General features: G+C 42.6%; 1 protein-coding gene across 1 annotated transcript in view; it reads left to right on the plus strand.

The window, feature by feature from the left end:
* The window catches only part of FER1L6 (fer-1 like family member 6), a 128,202-nt gene that overhangs the window by 4,936 nt on the left and 98,956 nt on the right, over positions 1-24,310 (plus strand). The window contains exons 3-11 of the mRNA XM_065902806.1: positions 457-577; positions 4,430-4,484; positions 4,928-5,059; positions 10,305-10,367; positions 12,216-12,294; positions 13,863-14,019; positions 14,624-14,810; positions 16,052-16,244; positions 20,620-20,972. Coding sequence (XP_065758878.1) covers positions 457-577; positions 4,430-4,484; positions 4,928-5,059; positions 10,305-10,367; positions 12,216-12,294; positions 13,863-14,019; positions 14,624-14,810; positions 16,052-16,244; positions 20,620-20,972 — 1,340 coding nt within the window. The remainder of the gene's footprint in view (positions 1-456; positions 578-4,429; positions 4,485-4,927; positions 5,060-10,304; positions 10,368-12,215; positions 12,295-13,862; positions 14,020-14,623; positions 14,811-16,051; positions 16,245-20,619; positions 20,973-24,310) is intronic.

Below are 24,310 nucleotides of genomic sequence, written 5' to 3' on the forward strand. Positions count from 1 at the left end.
GACACGCAGAGTCTTGGGCCCTACCCTGGACCTACTGAATCAAAATCTGCATTTTAACAGCTTCGTAGGTGATTCTTATGCACATGACATTTTGCTAATGAGACACAGAGGGAATAAATTAGTTGTCTAAAGTCTAAATGTGGCAAGGTTGTGACTTGAAAGCGCATCTTTAAATTCATAAGTCATAACTCCACAACACCAGGCATACAAATCTACCCTTTTTTTTTTTTTTAAACAGAAGATGTATAACGTGTCTGGCCTTTCTGCCAATAAAATGTTAGGGTCCAAAAAAAAAAAAAAAAAAAAAAAAAAAAATGTTAGGGTCCAAGAGGTCAAGGACTGTCTTCTGGTCTCCTTGTGTGTCTGTGGTGACTGGCATAGCGCTGGATGCAGGGTCGAGGCTCAGATTGCCATGGTGTGTCACGTTTAATAGGCTTTTCCCTTTGTTTGCTTTAGACGGTCAAGCTGAAGCAGAAGCACCACAGGAGGGACCATCTCACCAGGAAGGCCTGGGAGGAGATTTGATTTCTGACAATACTTCCATCACTCCTGTCCCCTCATCTCCTCCAAAGAGAAGGTACAGTGTTGACACAGGCAACCAGCCTACTCCTACTGAGCACCTCTCTTGTGCCAGGTACCCTGCAATTTCCGGGTGAATAACACCAGTCCCTGTCTACAAGGAGCTGAGGTCTGAGGCAGGAAGACAGAGTGCTGTGTCCCCTCCACTTTCTCTATGGCAGTGCTGTCCAGGGCCCCGGCTCTACCAGCTCCTAGTTTTAAATCTTCATGTCCCTCATTGTTCAGGAATGATAACAGCAACAGGAGACAATCAGAAGCTGTCCCTCACCTGTTCTTTAAGTCATCAGAATGCTAGATGTCTTAGCTTTGTGTTTGTCCCAAATGAGAAAGTGGTTCTTTTCAGTTCAGTTCAGTTCAGTCGCTCAGTCATGTCCGACTCTTTGCGACCCCATGATTTGCAGCACGCCAGGCCTCCCTGTCCATCATCAACTCCCGGAGTTGACTCAGACTCATGCCCATTGAGTCAGTGACACCATCCAGCCATCTCATCCTCTGTCATCCCCTCCTCCTCCTGCCCCCAATCCCTCCCAGCATCAGGGTTTTTTCCAATGAGGCAACTCTTTGCATGAGGTGGCCAAAGTATTGGAGTTTCGGCTTCAGCATCAGTACTTCCAATGAACACCCAGGACTGGTCTGCTTTAGGATGGACTGGTTGGATCTCCTTGCAGTCCAAAGGACTCTCAAGAGTCTTCTCCAACACCACAGTTCAAAAGCATCAATTTTTCGGCACTCAACTTTCTTCACTGGTTTCTTCAGCTTTCTTCAGTGGTTCTTTTACTACCCAACAAAAACTCAGAACAAACTGACCTTCTGCACGCAATCTGCTCTATCAGTTAGCTAGCGGTGTGTAACAAATAACCCCAAGGCTTAATATTAGAATTCATTATTGCTCATGAGTCTACGGGTTAGTTGGTTAGTTTTTACTGGTTCCATATTTTCACAAGGACGTCACTTATGTTTCTTTCATCATTTGGCAGCTCTGTTGATTTTAGTTTGAGGGTTGGTCCATTGTGGGCTGGCTTAGGATTACTTTACTTGGGGTTATGGGGCTTTTCTCACTATAGTATTACATCCTCTAGCAAGCTAGGCTTTTTTTTTTTTTTTTTTTTTGCCACACAGCTTGTGGGATATTAATTCCGTGACCAGGGCCTGAACCCACAACCGCTACAGGGAAAGTGAGGAGTCCTAACCACTGGACCACTAGGGAATTCCCCCCAAACTTTTTCCAGTGGGACTAATGCCAGAGTTCTGAAAGAAAGAGTGGAAGTATACACAAGATCTCTTGAACCTAGGCTGGAAATTGGCAAAAGTCATTTCTGCTGCATTCTATTGGCCAATGCAAGTCACAAGTCCAGCCCATGTCACAGCAAGAGCAGACTACAATTTCCAGAGTAAACAGTCTGGATATGAGGAAGCCAATAATTGGGGCTAGTGCTTTGATTTGTTTGTGTCCATTTCTTATTTATGATAATTCCTCATGCCATCCTTTCCTTTTCCACTCAGTTATTACTATCAGTAGAGCAAATCAGTGCTTCCCTGGGTGGCAGGAAGATCCTGAGTTGTTATTACTGGGCTGTGACAGGATGCACAGTATATGTGTGTAAGGGTGGAGTAGGGGGGCAGAGAGAGATGGAAATCAGAAAAGGTGATAGGTCAGAGACTGGCCCTTAGAAGAAGGCATGAAATTTCTATGCTCATACTCACTGTAATATCTCCTTCCCCCCTACACTGCACCATGACACCCACCCCCCCCTCAAGCCCCAGAATCAGGATTTCAATTATTTTTAATATCCTTTAATGGATCCTTTGACATTTGTTTTACTAGGATAATAGTACTGAATTGGTGGAGAAAGATGGGTGAAAGAGAAGAAGTACTAGCCTTTTCCTTTCTCCTTGGTCAGTGAATTTTCCATCAATTAAAATTCTACCCATCCACCAGTGCTCAATTCAAACTTGACCTCTGTAGTGACATCTTTATTGCTTAGTTTGAGTCTCATGGATATTTCTGTTCTCTGAACTTCTGTCACGTTTTTTCCCTATGACACATTTTGTACTTAATAGTTCTCTCTATATATTCTGGTCCTGTCTCTCTTGGATAGATTGCTAGCTCTGCGAGGACCAAAATGATGGCTTCTTTATGCTTGTTTTCTCCCTGAGACTAGCACAGAGTTTTCACGTAGTAAATGCTTGGTACAGGTTTGCCATTTTATTAAAGAACAGATGCCCTTTGATATCTATCTTTTCCTACATGCAATATTTCTTTTAATCCAAATAGCAACCCTCTGCAGTAGAAATTATTTCTATTTATAGATGAAGAAATTAAGGTTAATGTCACAAAACTGGTGAAAACAAATATTCTAATAGAGATCAGTCTGACTCCAAAACCTTGAGATTCTTACTAGTTTATTCTCTACTAGAGTCAGTTACAATCAGCAGAAATAGAATGAAATCAGATGCAGTGTTGCTAGAAGGAAAGAGAATAAAATTCTATAGGAACTCGAGCTCTGTTTTCCCCCCCACCCATTGCTGCTTCTGTGACAACAAGGATTCTTCATATCTATTATTATCCAATCTCTAAATACCCAGGTGTTGAACATCTGTTTTCAGTTACTCACGACAGTCCAGACAAGTGAAGTCCCCTGAAAGTGAAATCTCACTAAGATGTCTGGTTGTTCCTTGCAATTTTCTTTCTTTTTTATTTTTATTTTTTTTACCAATTCCCGCCCCCCCCCCCCAAAAGCAGTTATGAAACCCAGAATTGCTGTATAGACAAGAAATGGCAAAGTGGTCATCTGGATAGGACCAGACAGCAGATAAAGAAGATCCTTATTTAGACCCAGGCCTGCCACTGATTTGCTAGGGCATCTCAGATTCTCGTTCTGTAAAATAAGAAATAAATGATACTGATAATCATACTCACAATAAGAGTTGATGTTAAATCTTGCCAGATGCTAGGTTAAATATATATGTTACATCTTTTAATTGTAGTAATCACTCCATGTATATGGCTTATTATTAGCTCCATTTTTTAAGATGGGAAAACTGAGTCATAGAGAGGTTAAGTCACATGTCCATTTACACTTATCTCCTCCAGAGAGGGAGAGAGAATATCTGATATAAATAAAAGCACTTAAAAGGACCTGGGAAAATATTATCGTGGCTTATGGATTTAAGGTAGGTTCTTTTTTTTTTTTTTTTTAAGGGAATAGTAATTCATTTTTTGAAGAAACATTGATCATTTTTTATGCAGTATAATTGTTTTACAATTTTGTGTTAGTTTCTGCTGGACAATGAGGTGAATCAGCTATGTGTATACCTATGTCCCCTCCCTCTTGGACCTCCCTCCCCCACCCTCTAGGTCATCACAGAGCCCGGAGCCGAGCACCCCGTGCCGCTCAGCAGCTTCCCACTAGCTCCTATGCACATGGTAGTTGGTACACATCTGTCAGCGCTGCCCTCTCAGCCTGTCCCACCCTCCCTACCCCATCCCTGTGAAGGTGCAAGTGAAGTCACACTGTCGTGTCTGACTCTGTGCGACCCTATGGACTGTAGCCCGCCAGGCTCCTCCATCCATGGAAATTTCCAGGCAAGAATACTGGAGTGGGTTGCCATTTCCTTCTCCAGGGGATCTTCCCAACCCAGGGATCGAACTCAGGTCTCCTGCGTTGCAGGCAAACTCTTTACCATCTGAGCCACCAGGTAACTCTAAAGAAAGTGAAGTTGCTCAGTCAATTCGTCTGTTTTCTACATCTGCATCTCTATTCCTGCCCTGGAAATAGGTTCATTTTTCTGGATTCCACAGGTAGATTTTTCCTTAATGAAACAAATGTGTTTAACTTTCTTCCAATAGATCAAAACTGTTGACTAAGATCCACGATGGGGAGGTCAGATCCCAAAATTACCAAGTAAGTGATGAGTTCTTCCTACCCAGCTTCCACCAGCTTTTCGTCTTAAAAAAAAAAAAAAGTTTATTTATTTATTGCTGGCTGTGCTAGGTCTTCGCTGCTGTACAGGCTTCTCTCTAGTTGTGGTGAGCGGGGGCTACTCTCTAGGTGAGGCGCATGAGCCTTTCACTGTAGTGACTTCTCTGGTTGCGGAGCATGGGCTGTGGGGTGCAAGGGCTTCAGGAGTTGCGGCTCCCCGGCTCTAGAGCACAGGCTCAGTAGCTGCAGTACATGGGCTTAGGTGCTCCTCGGCAGGAATCTCCCAGACCAGGGATCGAACCTGCGTCTCCTGAATTGGCAGTCGGGTTCTTTACCGCTGAGTCACCGGGGGAGCGCTCCCCCAGCTCTTCTCGTGTGAATGAGCAGCCAGGCTCAGAGTGTGTGCACGCTGCTTTGTGTTGTAGATTGCCATAACCATCACGGAGGCCCGCCAGCTGGTGGGTGAGAACATAGATCCGGTTGTGATCGTCGAGGTCGGGGACGAGAAGAAGCAAAGCACAGTGAAGGAAGGAACCAACAGCCCATTTTACAACGAAGTAAGTCACGGGGGGGTCACCAGCTTCCTCTCCACCAACATGCTCTTCACCACATGGCAGCATTCTTCAGCCAAACGGAAAATCTTCTCCTCCTGACTGCTTCCCACCCCTCATCTAAGCCCAAGGCAAACTCGCTGAGCCTCCTTATGAACAAAATTTAACGGACAGTGGACAGTCGAGGCAAGGAAGTCCTCTTGATTTTAAATTCATTGTTGTTTTCAATAGACCCATTTTCTTATTACTTAAAAAATATTTATGGAGTGTAATTGACTTATGATATTATATTAGTCTTAGATGTACAACTTAGTAACACATAAGGAAATGATCACCGTGGTAAATCTGGTTACCATCTGCCACCATACAAAGTTATTATAATACTCTTGACTGTATTTTCTGTGCTCTAGTTTACATCTCCATGGCTTATTTACTTTGTAACTGGTAGGTCACAACTCTTACTCCGTTTCACTCATCCCCTCAACACCCCTCCCCTCTAGCAACCTGTATCCATGAGTCTGTTTCTGTTTAGTTACGTTAGCTGATTTGTGTTGTTTTTTAGATTCTGCATGTAAGTGAAATCATATTGTATTTGTCTTTCTCTGTCTGATTTATTTCACTCAGATTGTTACCCTCCAGGTCTGTCCATGCTGTTGCAAATGGCAGTATTTCATTGTTGTTTTTTTATGGTTGAGAAATATTCCATTATGTATATATATCACATCTTTATCCATTCATCTGTTGACAGACAAAGTTTCTTCCATATCTTGGCTATTATAAATAGTCCTGAACATAGGGAGGCACATATCCTTTCGAATTTGTGTTTTATTCAGATTAACACTCAGAAGTAGAATTGCTGGATCCTATGGTAGTTCTGTTTTTAATTTTTTGAGGAACCTTCATACTGTTTCCCATATTGGTTGTACCAATTTCTTATAAACTCATCTTCATCCATCATAAGTTCTGAGTATATATTCAATAAATGTGTTGGCTAGTAAGAAGATAAATATTCATTTGCAGAGCAGAAACACTGAAAATTTAATTATTAATTTTGACATAGTCATACTGATTTGGAAAGTAAAGCAGTGGTATTTTTCTAAGCAGCATAAAAATTGTAAAGGAAAACATCAAAGAGAGACATAGCTCTTCTAAGTTTATACACACTAATTTCTTGTTTCTAAATAAAAAGATTACACAGTTTTTAAAAAAACTGTCAAAGGTTCGAGAAGTATAAAATGATTTATGAGAAAATGTATACAGTATATGTGTTTCCCCTGATCTTTGATCTCTAAGTCCTCCTCCCTGGAGGCAGACTTTCTCCCCAGGCATTTGTGTATCTTCCCAGAAATATTCCAGGTGTGCATAAGAATGTGAACAAATATTGTAGCCAAATGTTAGTGTTCTACACACACTGTCCTGGACCTTGGCCTTTTCACAAAATGATGTATCCTGGAGAGTAGTCTATATCAAGACATCTAGTTCAACCTTATTTTCCCTTCTTTGGTGTAGAGTTTTCCATTGCATGGACTTATTATAATTTACTAAACCAGTCAGTCTCTCATTGATGGATATTAAAAGTTTTTTTTCAGCCTTTGGGTACCTTATAATGATATTTAAATGCATAATTGGGGTGAAGAGTATATGCATTTAAAATTTGATATGACCACATTGCCCTCCAAAGAGGTAATGATTTACATTCCAACTGCGTGCAAGAGCGCTTGTTCCTCCCAGACACTTCAACACCATGAATTGTCAATAAGTGCAGTCAACTTTTAATTAATTTTTTAATGAGAGTGGAAATTGAAAAGGAAGTCAGGGGGAGTATGCATAATAAAATCAACAGAAAATTCCCAAATCCCGTTTGAGCTGTTATCTAACTCCTTTCCTGTTTATCACTCCTGCCTTAGGACTTTTAGCTATTAATTAAAGTGGCAGTGTCTCCTTCCTGTTCTACTCCCCATCTCCATAACATTTGCGCTGTCAACTCCTTTCCTTTTTATCACTCCTGCCTTAGCGCCTTTTACCATGAGTTAAAGTAGCAGTGTTCTTCTACTGTTCTTCTCTCCACTTCCATAACATCTTTGAGTATGAAGTGATATGAAATAACATGCATAGGAGTGCTTTAAAACTGCAAAACTCTACAGATTTGTTAATGAGTATAAGTATTTGCTTGAGGCAAACAAGTCTTGCATCTAAGTGGCATTCCATTGGGCTAAACGTAATCACTGGGAAATCAAGTGAAAACATAAAAGTTGAATTAAAATTCTTTGTTATAGATTTGGACTCTAATTTTCAAGCCTAAAGTTCATCAGATGTTGAAGGAATCAGTTAGTAGAGGCTGGGGAATCTTTCCCAGCTAGAAAAATGTGTGTGGCTTCAGAGGTCTAGGACCCTATGTGAGGCAGTTGAGTCTGAAACATGTGAAACTCAGTGGAAGGCAATAAATGGTACAACTAATTTACTGGTCCAAAGGAACCCACAGCATCTCATATACCAGAGAATGAAGAACTTCATGTAAATGAGTTTTGCACAGAAAAGATTTTCTGAACACCAAAACTCTTAAAAAGTTTGAACATATATATGCAAAATTTCCTGAAATATTATACATAGTTTCCTGTTCTCTTAAACAGGAGACACTGAACATAATATAACTATAATATAGCTTTTCATTGATATTGCAGGACTGCCATTTTGAAGGTCTCTTACTGTAGGATATGATGACATCTTTGGTTTTTCTTCCATGTTTTGGTTTTTCTGTTCTGCCTTTAACAGCAAGCTGTTAGTGATCATGTCTCCCTCTCCCGCTGATGTCATGTTCATCTCTAATGTCCTTGTCCCATTCCTCCATCGTGCAGCTCAAATACCAAACAATCCGTGAAACAACTTCCTAGTTCTGACTCGGCCACCACCTTCAGTCCTTAAAACACAGTCTGATTTGCATTTCTCTGATGATGAGTGATGTTGAGCATCTTTTCATGTGTTTGTTAGCCATCTGTATGTCTTCTTTGGAGAAATGTCTGTTTAGTTCTTTGGCCCATTTTTTGATTGGGTCGTTTATTTTTCTGGAATTGAGCTTCAGGAGTTGCTTGTATATTTTTGAGATTAATCCTTTGTCTGTTTCCTCATTTGTTATTATTTTCTCCCAATCTGAGGGCTGTCTTTTCACCTTACTTATAGTTTCCTTTGTTGTGCAAAAGCTTTTAATTTTCATTAGGTCCCATTTGTTTATTTTTGCTTTTATTTCCAATATTCTGGGAGGTGGGTCATAGAAGATCTTGCTGTGATTTATGTCGGAGAGTGTTTTGCCTATGTTCTCCTCTAGGAGTTTTATAGTTTCTGGTCTTACATTTAGATCTTTAATCCATTTTGAGTTTATTTTTGTGTATGGTGTTAGAAAGTGTTCTAGTTTCATTCTTTTACAAGTGGTTGACCAGTTTTCCCAGCACCACTTGTTAAAGAGATTGTCTTTTTTCCATTGTATATCCTTGCCTCCTAAACCACAATGAGGTACCATTACACGCCAGTCAGGATGGCTGCTATCCAAAAGTCTACAAGCGATAAATGCTGGAGAGGGTGTGGAGAAAAGGGAACCCTCTTACACTGTTGGTGGGAATGCAAACTAGTACAGCCACTACGGAAAACAGTGTGGAGATTTCTTAAAAAACTGGAAATAGAACTGCCATATGACCCAGCAATACCACTTCTAGGCATACACACTGAGGAATCCAGATCTGAAAGAGACACGTGCACCCCAATGTTCATCGCAGCACTGTTTATAATAGCCAGGACATGGAAGCAACCCAGATGCCCATCAACAGATGAATGGATAAGGAAGCTGTGGTACATATACACCATGGAATATTACTCAGCCGTTAAAAAGAATTCATTTGAATCAGTTCTAATGAGATGGATGAAACTGGAGCCCATTATACAGAGTGAAGTAAGCCAGAAAGATAAAGAACATTACAGTATACTAACACATATATACGGAATTTAGATAGATGGTGGCGATAACCCTATATGCAAAACAGAAAAAGAGACACAGAAGTACAGAACAGACTTTTGAACTCTGGGGGAGAACGTGAGGGTGGGATGTTTTGAAAGAACAGCATGTATACTATCTATGGTGAAACGGACCACCAGCCCAGGTGGGATACATGAGTCAGGTGCTCGGGCCTGGTGCACTGGGAGGACCCTGAGGAGTCGGGTGGAGAGGGAGGTGGGAGGGGGGATCGGGATGGGGAATACGTGTAACTATATGGCTGATTCATGTCAATGTATGACAAAACCCACTGAAATGTTGTAAAGTGATTGGCCTCCAACTAATAAAATAATATTTAAAAAAAAAAAAAAAAAAACACAGTCTGTAACAAAGCATTACTCCAGCTTTCTACATGAGGAGCATCCTACCTCACTTTGGGAACTTGACAAAATGCCGATGGTGAAACATCTCGATCTTGAATTTTTTTATGATAATGTTAGGAGAACTCAACTTTGGTCCCGGGTTCAGCAATAACTAGCTATATGACTCCAGGCGTGTCTTTTAAATTTTTTCATCTTCAATCTTTATATGTAGAATATGGAGACTAGTCTATATATTTTCTTCAACTCTAAAATTCAGTCACTTTCTTCAAATTAGAAATCTTCCTTCCCCATAATTTCTTTTTATTATTTTCCTGGTCAGTCTTGGGAATGTCACAAGGATGTTTGAAGCTGAAAAAATCCCAAGAAAATGAAATTTTAATCAAGCTTACTCTAAATTAAAACCACAATGAGATATATTTTCAGTCATCATTATATATAAGCAATAAAAATGAACATGTAAGAGAACTGACAATTCAAGGGCTAGCAAGGGAATGGAGAAATGGCTATTTTCATATGCTGCCAATGGGAATGTAAAATGCTTCAGCTCCTTTGGAAAAAAATTATGCTAGCTACTAAAAATTTACATGCACATAAGCTATGATCCAATAATTCCAATTCTCATGTTCATTTTAGAGGAAAGCTTACATATATGTTGTGAAAAGATGTAATTGGTGTTTTTTTTCCTATTTGAAAAAAATGAAAACAAATTAAACAAGTTTCAGTGGAAACAAATCAAACAAATTAAGCAAGTCAATTAATTGATGATAGAGTTATGCCATTGGGAACCTTGCAGCAATTGGTTAGAACAACGCAGAACTAGAAGTATTGAAGGACAGAGTTCTTACATGAAAGTTCTTACACGCAGAATGAACTTTATGTTTTACAGTACTTTGTTTTCGACTTCATCGGGCCCCAGTTGCATCTTTTTGACAAGATCATCAAAATCTCAGTAAGTATATCATTGGTGGTGATGGTGATGGAGGTGGAAGAGATTCTAGGCTTTGGGAAGTCTTGAAGACTTCCTTGCCTATCTTCATCACCCATTCAATCTATATCATATTATATTGTATTATACATAAGTTCTGCATTAAGGTTTAGGTATTAGTGGAACCTTGCTTGGGGGTACTTGAAGAATGTGACTCTTGAAGAATGAGAAGTGACCAGGTGCCAAACATTCTTCACATGTGAATTTCAGGCATGCTGACAGGTGGTGAGAAGATATTTCGGGACCTGGGACATTGCCAGGATGTTGTCTCATTGCATCAGTCAGACAACCACCTGTTTGTGGGATCAGCTTTATTGCAGACTGAGGGGACTGTCTAGAGTTCAGAGGAACAGTTGATAGCTAGGTTTTATGCAGCATCATAGAAAAGGGTCATGACTCTCTATGGAGCAAGTGGATTTTTAGCAGAGGATCAAAGCTGTTATTGCCTATCTCTGTTTCTCTAACTTGGAAGAAGAAGGTAGAAAACTGGCCTTGAATCAAGGATCTCATAGAATTTTACGGTTAGAAGGAAGCTCAGGCCGTATAATCCAACTTCCAGCCAGTACAGGAATCCCTCTCCACCACTTCCATGGCACATGACATGGGGTTCTTGGGCACCACTTGACTATATCCAGTGACGGGGAGGTCACTACTTCTAGAGAGGCCCATTCCATTGCTGGAGAGTTCTGCTATAAAAATTATCCTTATAGTGAGCTGAAATCTCTCTTCCTGTGGCTTGAGAACTGCAAAGGGGTCCTATACCTGCTTTTAGATGGCAGTATTTTCAAGAGTGGAAGACAGCTGAGCTACTGTCACCCTTCATCCACACCTTCAGTTTTCTCTTTTCTGGGTTAAAGGTTAAACTAGTCCTGATTCTTCAGCAGTTTTGTGGTTTCTGGACCCAGGCCCAGCTCTGCCAGCTTCCTGTAGAACTTCCTTATCTTAATTGCATTTAGAATGAAAAGTGTTCTGCTGTAAACAGCCAGCAGTCTACTGACTTATCAGACAAAATATTGAGGATGACAGCCTCCTTTGTCCCGACTACTGTACATGTCCCAAACTTCTCAAGACAGTAGGGATGGGAAAGTTGTGAGCAAAGCATTGTGGGATTTTAGGAGAGAAAGGGAACAGGTTCAGTTGTGAAGGATCAGGGAGGGCTGCTTGAAGGAGGCAGCATTTGCTCTAGGCATTTAAAGATGGGTAGAGTTGGAACTTCCCTGGTGGCCCAGTGGTTAAGAATCTGTCTTGCAATACAGGGCACATGGGTTCGATCCCTGGTCAGGGAACTAGGATCCCATATGCTGTGGAGCTACTACGTCCAAGGGCTGCAATTACTGAGCCTGTGTGCCACAGCTATAGAGCCCATGTGCTACAACAGAAGATCCCTCATAATGCAAGGAAGGTCCTGCTTGCTGCAGTTAAGACCCCATGACAAAGCAAAAAAAAAAAAGGTCGAGTAGAGTTTCTAAACGCAGAGATAGATTTGAATATTGGGCTACTCTAGAGTTCATTTTGGCTACAAACAAAGAAAAAGCAAACACCTTTTAGGTGGTGAGATTTGATGGGTGTCCCTCAAAGGACAGTTAGCTAAAATCCTGCTAGAGGATGAGGTACAGCTGTGATTCTTTGGCCACCCTTACAGCCAGCCCTGAGATTCGATAACCAAATGTCAGTGTGCTCCAGATAAGAGTGAAGGCCAGACAAGGTTCAAGGCCTAGAATCCTCTTGATGAGTTTGTCGTGAGCCCTTTTCACAGAGTTAGCCTCAAACAGAAACCTAATGTTGCCAGACTCACTGCTCCATCTCTCCCAGGTCTTTCACCACAAGCTGATAGGAAGTGTACTGATCGGCTCCTTCAAAGTGGACCTGGGGACCGTGTACAACCAGCCTGGTGAGAAAGTATTGCCTCCCAGTCTCTCTTACTCTTCTCTTCTCTGACACCCAGAAGTCAATTCATTTTTCCCTTTATCCATTTATCCATTCATTCAATACATTGAGCATCAGTTATGCAAAGTGGCATAACTGTATAACTCTTGGATCTCTTCTTTGAAATTTTCAGTCTAATGATAAAGCTGTCTTATATGTCCGTATGCTGTGTGCTTAGTCGTTCAGTCGTGTCTGACTCTTTGCGACCCCATAGACTGTAGCCCGCCAGGCTCCTCTGTCCATGGAGATTTTCCAGGCAAGAATACTGGAGTGGGTTGCCATGCCCTCCTCCAGGGGATCTTCCCAACCCAGGGATACTTCTGAGCAGTTTTTAAAAATATTTTCCCAAAGTCTGTCCAATTTACTGCTGTGAGACACAAGAAGGAAAGGTGGAAGTTAAGAATGTGGACTCTGGGGCCAGATTTGCCTGGCTTCAAATTCTACTCTGCTCTTTCTTAGCTGTGCAACCTTGGGTTAATAACTTGACTTCTCTGTGCTACAATTTCCTTATTTGTAAAAATTGGGATACGATAGCATCTCCTTCATAGAGTTGTTGAAGGATTAAGTAAATATATATGTAAATAAATATAAACGTAAGCATATATGCATAAGCACTTCATAGGATCTAGCACAAAATAATGACTATGATAAGTAATACATGGATTTGCTGTAATTATTACTATTATCCCTGATTTTTCAGAGGTGCTAGGCAGATTGTCCAAGGTCAAGAGTTAATAAGTAACAGAACCAACAGCACACATAAATCTTTTAATCAAAGTTTCCTTCTCTTGAACAGTGATTCCAATGCACATGACCCCAGGGGGCCAGGCAGTGGGCATCACTGAATGCAGTGGATTGGGTTTAATGCAGTGGGAATTGAGGGAGGCTGGGGGAAATGGAGGTGGGGGGGACATAATTCCTATGGAAGGAATAGCATCTACTCAGCTCCTTTCCTCCCTGCCACAGTGTGGCAATGTGGACTATTGCCAGATCTAACAGATTTTTTTTTTTTTTTTAAAGATAAGTTTAAAGCCTAGATTTTGTGAGAACTTTTTAAGTTTGGGCTCACTGTGTAGGCCAGGCAAAAAGACCCATGAGTGGCACTTGCGGCCTGTGAAATTATGTGTGACTTCTTCTTTTTTGGCTACACTGTGCAGCATATGGGATCTTAGTTTTCCAACCAGTGGTCCCTGCAGTGGAAGAACAGTCTTAACCACTGGACCCCCGGGGAAGTCCCTCAGGCATGGCTTCTACACTGCATTCATGTCCTTCTCTCCGGTCAAAGCTAGACTCTAGTCCAGGCATTTTCCACTTGGTCGAGGGCTTCCAAAATCCCTGTGGCAGGTTGGGGAAAAAGATGGAGAAGTGGGTGGGGAGAGAGGAGAGGAGGGGCTGCATGGGACTTGGAAATAACTATGATGAGCGAGCCCCTCCTGGGGAGCAGAGGGTGGGGAGGTTTGTGTTGGAGGAGAAGTGGGTGGAGCATCTGGGTGCGCCTGGGCAGGTTATCTGAGCTGTTGGGACGTCTTGCAGGTCATCAGTTCTGTGACAAGTGGGCCCTGCTCACGGATCCTGGTGACATCAGGACTGGCGCGAAGGGGTACCTGAAGTGTGACATCAGCGTGACTGGAAAAGGAGATGTCTTAAAGCCCAACCCCAAAACCTCCGATGCTGAGGAGCAAATAGAAAAGTGAGACAGGTCCATGGAGGACCACGCAAGAGAAATGACATGTCCCCATTTCCGTGTCTTTTCCCTCTCCCTTTCCTTCAGGAGAGGTTCCTTGAAGGAACCCCCTTTAGGGGTTCCTGAGAACTGCCGAGTTAAAAGGGCCTGTCCACCTGAGATTCTGCTCTGTCAGGGGCACCATGAGGTATCTTACCAAAGGCATCACTGTCCTTTGGGAGGTCAGCTTCTGGAACAAGAACAGCCTGTCTTCCTATACCAACCCATAACAGATAAGCTATTCCTAAGCTTATCCTATTGATCTGAATTGAGCTGATTTTTCTTTGAAGGGAGAATAATTTCAGCCCCTGACTTATGAAATGGGAAGATTTAATGTACCTCTTTTAAGTGTTTATTCTGTAATTCTGGAACCTGAACCAGTTTACTGCTTTCATTCTATTCATACCCCACGCTGTCATTCACACCAGGAAGAAAACTCATTTTAGCGATGCATCCTGATCTTTTCTCCTGTATCAGGATGCTCCTTTCTGCCTCCAAATTGCCTCTACCTATTCTTTCTATTCTTTCAAGTGAAACAGCTGTTTTATGTTTCATTTTTGTCCCCCGCAAGGAACCTCTTGATCCCTCAAGGGTTTCCGTCAGAGAGGCCCTGGGCCAGGTTCTACGTGAGACTCTACAAAGCCGAAGGGTTGCCCAAGGTGAACTCCAGCATCATGGCGAATGTCACCAAAGCGTTTGTGGGTGACAGTAAGGACCTCGTGGATCCCTTTGTGGAGGTCTCCTTCGCTGGGCAGACGGTGAGTGTCCGTTGTCCCAATCCTGGCAGACCTGGATTCTGCTCTTTACCCCGGGACACTCCTGGGTAAAGGACTTTACATTAAAATCAAAATCAAGACATGCCTGGAGAGAGAAAGCATGTCGCCAAAAGACCTTGCACATGGCAGGAAAGTAGGGGAGAGTGACCTACTTCCTCTCACTTTCACCTTCCTGGAAGTTTCATGGAGAAAAACGGGGCGGGCTGGGAGGGGGGAACCACCGTTCAGGACCCAGGAAGGCAGGCCTTCTTCCTCACCTCTGGCTACTTCTCTGAGCTATTGGCTAGTCCCCAGTTCCCAGAGAATTACCACCTCCCTTTCAATCTGCTCCACAATCTACCCAGCTTGTCCTTATCGTATGTAAGCCTGGACATCCTTGTGTCTGGCTGTTCCCTGCTCAAGAACCACTGGATGTGCCAGGGCCTGGGCACTTGGTCAGAGCCTAATCCTGATTAGTTGGACCCAGAAGCTTCAGCTAACACTCGTGTCTCTACCCAGCTCCTCCCCTTGGCAGGGTGAACCTTGGACTACTTTTATCTTGGGTCCCGTTGGCATATATAGGACATATATAACCCCCATGTAGGATATCACCTCCATTGTATGATGAGGAAACTGAGGTCTAGACTGGGGAAGGGATTTGTACCAGGTCCTAATTTTAAAAGATATTTATTTACTTATTATTTATATTTTTGGTTGCGCTGGGTCTTCATTGAGGCATGTGAGATCTTTCATCTTCATTGTGGCACACAGGGTCTTTCAGTTGCAGCATGTGGGTTCCCTGACCAGGGATCAAACCCATATTCCCTGCATCGGGAGCATGGAGTCTTAGTCACTGGACCACCAGGGAAATGCCTGGTCCTACTTTTATAAGACACGAACTCAGGGTCTAATCGTATCTGTTGCCTTCCTGGAAATGCATGGAACGCCTTCATAACACAGGTGTCAGTTTCACCTCAACCCAATGTGATGATGAAAACTTTCTGGGGGAGGAACTATGACAGCCCTCCTTTTGTCCCAGATGCCCAGCACGGTGTCTGGCACAGAGCAGGACACTCGTTATATTCATGGGATGTACTGATTTTCATGGGTGCCTGGTGGAAGCAGGTTCATTATTTTTGACAACTTACTTTATATTTCCAGCTGGTATGAAGAGTTTTCTTTAGTTGATCGAAGGCCTGTTTCATTTCCTTCAATGGTTCACGTCCTCCTGGCTTTGTGTTTAGGGGCGAACCACAGTGCAGAAGAACTGTGCTGATCCCGTGTGGCATGAACAAGTGGTCTTCAAGGAAATGTTCCCTCCGTTGTGTCGGAGGGTAAAAATCCAGGTGTGGGATGAAGGCAGCATGAATGATATAGTGCTGGCAACCCACTTCATTGACTTGAAGAAAATCTCCAATGAACAGGATGGAGACAAAGGTAAGGCCTCACACGTCTGACTTCAAGGTAGGGTCTCAAAATGATTCATTTAGAGCCTCATCTTCAAAACCAGAGGATTGGAGCAGGCCATGTGTTAGGCACTTTCCATCTCGGCGTGGCCTGTGGCTTGGGTTGGTTTAGGGTAGTGGACTGAGCCAGACTCTGGGAACCATGAGGCTTGTTCCCCATCCCAGGTCTTCCAGGAACACTGCTGTGTGTTCTTGAGGAAATCATTCCTTTTCTCTGGGCTTTATGCTTCTTAACTGGAAAATGAAGACTTTAGATTGGATCAGAGGTTGGCAAACTGTGGTCCGTGGACCACATCTGAACTACCATGTATTTATGTATGGCTCACTTGCCTGGAAAATCCCATGGACGGAGAAGCCTGGTAGGCTACAGTCCATGGGGGTCGCAAAGAGTCAGACATGACTGAGCAACTTCACTTCCCAAGCTTAGAATGGTTTTTCTGTGTTTAAATGGTTTAAAAAAATGTGGTTCCCTCAACTACTGATGGAAACTCAAGAGCATGAGCTGACTGCAGAGAGCCAAGGGAAGAATTGAGAGTCCCAGCTAACCCACTGAGTCAGTCCGAACAGTTTTCACCCTGGATAAGGTTCTTTACAGTAATTCCCCTCCATACAAATGAGTTCCATTCCAGTGTGTGTTCATAAGTCCAATCTGTTGGTAAGTCCAGAAAGTTAGCCTAAGTACCCAGCTAACACAATCAACTATGCAGTACTGTACTATAATAGATTTATAATACTTTTCATACAAATCCTATGTACATAAAAAACAAACACAAAAATTAAAACATTTTTAATCTTATAGTACAGTGCCTTGAAAAGTACAGTAGTACAGTACAGCAGCTGGCATACAAGGGTTGGCACACACTTGCATCTTTTTGAAAGTTTGCAACTTATAGGTTCATATGTAGGGGACTTACTGTATTCGCAAAATATAAATTAATACCTGATAATTCTCTAAATATCCCAACCCACCTTCCTTTTATTTAAATCCCAAGAGAATCTTTCTCTGCACTACAAATTTGTGTTAATTAATGTATATATTTGTGTATATGTGTGTGTATACACATTATACTGTAAAAGGCTTGGCTTATGCAACAAACAAGTTTTACACCTTTTTGTGCCCTGCATAAGAGTATCATCATATGGCTGTTATCCAAAAGTCTACAAGCAATAAATGCTGGAGAGGGTGTGGAGAAAAGGGAACCCTCTTACACTGTTGGTGGGAATGCAAACTAGTACAGCCACTATGGAAAACAGTGTGGAGATTTCTTAAAAAACTGGAAATAGAACTGCCATATGACCCAGCAATCCCACTTCTGGGCATACACACTGAGGAAACCAGATCTGAAAGAGACACGTGCACCCCAATGTTCATCGCAGCACTGTTTATAATAACCAGGACATGGAAGCAACCTAGATGCCCATCAGCAGATGAATGGATAAGGAAGCTGTGGTACATATACACCATGGAATATTACTCAGCCATTAAAAAGAATTCATTTGAATCAGTTCTAATGCGATGGATGAAACTGGAGCCCATTATACAGAGTGAAGTAAGCCAGAAAGATAAAGAACATTATAGCATACTAACACATATATATGGAATTTAGAAAGATGGTAATGATAACCCTATATGCAAAACAGAAAAAGAGACACAGAAGTACAGAACAGACTTTTGAACTCTGTGGGAGAAGGTGAGGGTGGGATGTTTCGAAAGAACAGCATGTATATTATCTATGGTGAAACAGATCACTAGCCCAGGTGGGATGCATGAGACAAGTGCTCGGGCCTGGTGCGCTGGGAAGACCCAGAGGAATCGGGTGGAGAGGGAGGTAGGAGGGGGGATTGGGATGGGGAATGCATGTAACTCTATGGCTGATTCATATCAATGTATGACAAAACCCACTGAAATGTTGTGAAGTAATTAGCCTCCAACTAATAAAAAAAAAAAAAATAAACAACTATGGTTAGCATGAAAAAAAAAAAGGAGTGTCATCATAGAAAAGCCTTAATAAATATATACCATTTAACTTTCCATGTTGTGGAAATGTTTCCCCCAGATTGCTTTATGTAGAAAGCAAATTCTGCCCATCTATAGGATTTCTCATCCAGACATAGACATGTTTTACCCACAACTTTTCAGAATCATTTTGTTGGGTTTGGGGAGATGTATAGCAACAGTAAAAAGTAGATGTCATGGGCCATAGAATCTTTCTACCTTTTTTAACACAATATCACTACTTCTTAGAATTTATTCAAAGGCAGGATAGAATCTAGTGCATGGAGGAAAGGGGCAGTGGGTGAGGGGATGGAGAGAGGAAGCTTGAATTCAGGTATTAAAATTATTGATAACAATAAAACATATGGCAACTTTTCGTCAACAAGAATTGTTAAGCAAATTATGATACATATTGATTCCTAGGTCAGGAAGATCCACTGGAGGAGGTTTTGGCAACCCACTCCAGTATTCTTGCCTGGAAAATCCCTTGGACAGAGGAACCTGGAGGGCTACTGTCCATAGGGCCACAAAGAGTTGGACACGACTGAAGCGATTTAGCACACGTGCATGTATTAAAAGTAACAGCTAATACTTTAGAGCATTTCCTAAAGACTTCACTTAAGTGAAGCACTTAATATTATCTCTTTTAATCCTGATAGATTAGATTATCCTGATAGATAATCCTGAGATAGGTACTATTAGCATTCCCATTTTACAGTTGAGAATACTGAGGCATCAGAAAGTTAAAAGACTTCTCCAAGGTCACACAGCTTGAAAATGGCAGAGCTGAGACTTGAGTCTGAACCTAGGAAGTCAAGCTCAGGGCCACCATACTGTACTGCCAGTCAAAATGGAACATTCTGGGAATTTCCCTGGTGGTCCAGTGATTAAGACTCTGAGCTTCCACTGCAGGGGGCCCAGGTTTGATCCTGGTCCAGGAATGAAGATCCTACATGCTGCAGAAAAGAAAACAAAAGGAACATTCAGTTGCCAAAGAGATGTTTGCATAGACACTTATATTTTCCCAGACGCTATGGATCAAGAAAGGAAACAACTTATGCTAAGAGTAAGTTAAGATCACCAGGTCTTTTCAGTTCTATGTTTAGAGCACATTTCAGAACATTTACTTCTCTCAATTTCCACTACCATCACCCTGGTCCAAGCTATACATGTCTTGAATTTTAATGATGAAGGAGACCTTGAACCAGTGTGCTCACATCCATTCTTATAACCCTTCACATAGCAGCCAAAGTGAATTTAAAAACACACATCTGAGTAGGTCACATCTTTTCTCAAACTCCTCTAAAATAGTCCCATAATTTCTAAGATAAAGACAGACCCACTCACCTCTCCACACTCTTCTCACCCGCTCCCTCTCTGGACCCCAGCCACACTGGCTTTCTCTTCCAGTTCCTTCTGCCTCCAAGCTCCTTTCCAACTGCCATGTGCTCTTTCCTCTGCCCAGAACTCTCCTCTCTCTGCATAATTCCTCTCCATGCCACATCAGCCTGTTTTTTGTCCTTGTAGCACAAGATATAGCTCCTTCATAGCATTTGTAATGTGAAGATTTGTTTCATGTTTGTATCTGATTTAATCTCCATTGAGCTCTATGTTTCATCTCTAAAATGGTGCCTGGCACATGTTAGGAGTCCATAAAAGTCTGATGAATGAAAATGCATGTCGGCATAGCCTTGCTAAAATTATGGGCAAGTCTAAACCTATACATGGAAGAAAGTCTAGAAAGAAACATAGCAAAATGCCAATTGTGACGGCATGTCCTTTCTCTCTTTAATTTTATTCTATTTTTGGTTACCATGCATGGGCTTTTCTCTAGTTTTGGAGAGCAGGGGCTATTCTGTAGTTGCAGTGCATGGGCTTCTCATTGCAGTGGCTTCTCTTGTTGCTGAGCACAGGCTCTAGGCACACTGTCTTCAGGAGTTGTAGCATGTGGGCTCAAAGGTTGTGGTACTTGGACTTGGCTGTTCTGTGGCGTGTGGAATCTTCCCAGACCAGGGATCGAACCAGTGTCCCTTGCATTGCAAGATGGGTTGCTATCCACTGTATCACCAGGGAAGTCCAGGATGTTCTGTTTTGTTTTGTTTTGTTTTTTGACCGAGCCTCATGGCTTGCGGGATCTCAGTTTCCCAACCAGGGATTGAACCTGGGCCGTGGCAGTGAAAGCCCAGAATCCTAACCACTAAGGCACCAAAGAACTCCCCGGGATGGGATATCTGTAAATATTTTCTCTTGTCTTTTCTTTATATATTTCTAAACAAATGTGCACAACTTTCATCAAGCAGTAACCAGCTTGAACGCATAACCAGGCAACTAAAGCTTGGGCTCTTTCTAGGCTTCCTGCCCACCTTTGGACCTGCCTGGATTAACCTGTATGGCTCACCCAGGAACCACAGTCTGATGGATGACTACCAGGAATTGAATGAAGGCTTCGGAGAAGGCGTATCATTCCGGGGCAGGATCTTGGTGGAGATTGCTGTGGAGATCCTCTCGGGAGGGGCACAGGAGTCTAAATTCTCCAAGGCTCTCAAGGAGTTCAAGTTGTCTCCGAAGGACAAAGACTCCAAATCTTCCAAAGGCGCGAGTAAAGACAAGGGTGACAAAACTGACGATGGCAAACCCCAGCAGGCTTCAGACAAAACCAACTCAACAGAGGTGGAGGTGGAGCCTTTCGACGTGCCCCCAGAGGTAGGTCTGAGCGCTCCTCCACTGAGACTGTGCCCTGAGCCCAGGGCAGAGACAGCATCTGCCTCGGGCCCCCAGAGACCCCCAGAGGTGTGGTGCCCCCTGCAAAATGTGTGTTGACTCAGCCCTGTATTTCGGGGCCGATCCTCTGCCTTTTTCTGCTCACATCATAGCCATCTGCTCATGTTACATTCTGTCTGCATCCCCCCAAACACAGATTCCCATGGAAACCAAAGTAAAATAAAATTAAAGCACTCTGGAGGAGCTGTTGGGAGTGGGTGGCCGGGTGATGGACTGAACTCTGTCTGGGGCCTAATTGTGTTTAGCTTTGTTAGCTCAGCTTACGTTCTGGATGAGATAATGTGGGAGGAGGGATGAAGAGGAGGAAGAGTGGGTGACAAGCAGGGACACAAGAAACTGAGACACCTGTTCCCCTGCCCCATGCCTGTGGGGAAGTCACTGCTGGAGGGAATGGTTATCATTGCTTGTGACTCAGCAAATAGCAGAGTAGCATCTTCTGGCCCAGTTCTGTGTTAGGGGTGAGAGATCTGGGACCCCAAGAGGAATATAAACCATGAATATCTTCTCGGTCATTAAGTTCAGTAATAGTACTTTGTCATTACCAACGAAGGAATTTTATATTTTGGTGGGTAGGTTGGAACTTGATTCTGCCTCTTGGGTGGGTGTTTCTCAGGTCAATCAGACTTTAATTTCAGATGGGGAAGGGATGGGCTGGTCTTCCAGAGCTGTCCATTCCCGGTAGAGATTAGAACACATGGAAGGATTTTTAGTACGTGGATCAACTTAGCCTTGGAAGAGCCACTTAATTTTACTGCTGGGATTTAATAAATCTGGCTTTTGCCAGAGTGGATGATCTAAAAGAGAGCAAGGCAGAGACTGCAATGTCTTTTTTGCCCAAATCCGTGGAAATCACACAGACATTTATGCCACATTCTAATTGTTAGAAATGAGTCACATGTCCAGCCCACATTGAAACAGGGTTGGGGAATGTATGAGGCTTCACCTTTTAAGGGGAGGACTTTCCAAAAATTTGTGGACATAGTTTAAAACACCACACTGGAGCTTCTACCTTCCCCAGAACCTCAACAGCTCAGAGTTTGCCCTTACCAACATGATAATATCTATTTTTTGTAGCATTTTCTTGTTTAGCTCTCCAGGTTCCCCCAGCTCTAATCTCCCTTGCTGAAGCCTTGCTCTCATTGTGAATCTGGACAAATGACATCCTATAATGCTGGCTTTTTAAACTGACCGTCATCATCACCATCAAAGCTTATCTCCCTTCTGTAAAACCTTGTGTTCATTTTTATTATTTTTTAAATTTATTTTTATTTTTTCTTGGTGTATAATTGCTTTACAATGTTGTGTTAGCTTCCGCTGTATACCATGATGAATCAGCTATAAGGATACATGTATCTCCTCCTTCTTGAACCTCCCTCCCATTCTTGCCCACCCCACCCCTCTAGGTCATCACAGAGCATGGAGCTGAGTCCATGTGCTATGCACCTGCTTCCTATTTGCTAGCTCTTCTACACATGGTAGTATATATATGTCAATGCTACTGTCTCACTTTGTCCCACCCTCCTCTTTTCCTCCCGTGTCCAGAAGTCCATTTTCTATATCTGCATCTCTATTCCTGCCCTGTGTTCATTTTTAAATCCTCAGCATTGGCAGGAATAAAAATAGAGTCTGACTGCATGAAATTTATGGTATAGGAGGGGAGAGAAGACATACAGAATAAATGTATAGGAAACAGACTGTGATAAAGTGCCTTAAGCAGGTAAAGATAAAGTCAGTGAAGTGCAGTGTAAGGATTAAACCCAAATAAGACAGTTGGGTTTAAGATGTGGCAGTATGGTGCAGTGGTTACCATCCGGTCTCTGGACAAGTATCTGTCTGAGTCTTTGGGCAAGTGATTTAAGATCCTTAGGTTTATTTCATTTAATGAATTAATACAACAAAGTGCTTATTAGAAAAGAGCCTGGAGCATAGTAAGTGCTCGATTACTATTAATCATGTTTAGTAACTATGAACAGATATCTTACCCTTTCATGAAACTACAATTTCTCACCTTTAAGTGGATAGAATAGAAAGATCCCTCTCATAGGATAGTTACAAGAATTACATGAGATAATACAGGTAAAATTCTTTTTTTAAAAATTTTTGTTTATTTATTTAAAGTGAAAAAATTTATTGAGGTATAGTTGATTTACAATGCCATGTTATTTTCAGTTGTGGAACATAGTGATTCAGAAATTTTAAATGAAAGATAACTGCTTTGCAATGCTGTGTTGGTCTCTGCCACACATGAGCATGAATCAGCCATAGGTATACATACGTCCCCTCCCTCTTGAACCTTCTCCCCACCTCCCGCTCCATCCCACCCCTCTAGGTTGTCGAGAGCACCAGTCAAGCTCATACAGCCAATTCCCACTGGCCATCTGTTTCACATATGGTGGTGTATATGTTTCCATGCCACTCTCTCCACATCTGACACACAATAAGAGTTCTGCAAACACTACCATCGTCATTTTTCTAGCTCAGGGCATCAAGGGAGGCTTCCAGAAGAAGAGATGTTTGGGTTGGACTTTGAAAGGTGGATGGGATTAAGACATGAATTATAATGTGTTGAAATACGGTGACTCCACTTACAGCATTGGCACATGTAGGCTTTATCCTAGGTACTGCACATGGATGATCTCATTCCTTCCCCACGTAGGTCCTGCTATGATGTTCATTTCACAGACAAGGAACATGACACCTGGAGAGTGGACACGGCTTGCCCAGTCAACAGCTAGGAAGCTGCAGAGTTGGGATTTAAAGAGGGGATCATGGCCTTGGAACCTGTGGTCCCTCTTCCAGGTTCCATGGCCTCCATTCCCTTTGGGTCTCTGAGTGATTTTTAATCTCCTCCCAGAGAGTAAACGTGGCCTCAGGAAGGCGTGATAAGGGGCTGACTAACAGCCAAGGGACACAGTGGCGGCAGGTGGGAGCAGTACGTGCTGTGACTAAGAGTCAGCACCCAGACCCACCCTGTCCTACACTTTCTGGTGAATAGAAACATTTCCTGCTGACGCCAGCAGCACAGGGAGCTTGTGTGTGAAGGAAGAGTCTCAAAAGAGAGAAGGGGACTTCCCTGGCAGTCCAGTGCTTAAGACTCTGTGCTCCCAATGCAGGGGCATGGCTTCAATCCCTGATTTCGGGGGACTAAGATCCCTCATGGCCGAGAAAAAAAAAAAAGAAAGAGACAGAGTTAAGAGCTCTTGATTGAACGGGGCTCTTAGCCTCTGAAACTGCAGCTGCTTTATTTCCTTCAATGAACC

Source organism: Muntiacus reevesi, chromosome 12 (genome assembly GCF_963930625.1).
Source record: "Muntiacus reevesi chromosome 12, mMunRee1.1, whole genome shotgun sequence".
NCBI lineage: Eukaryota > Metazoa > Chordata > Mammalia > Artiodactyla > Cervidae > Muntiacus > Muntiacus reevesi.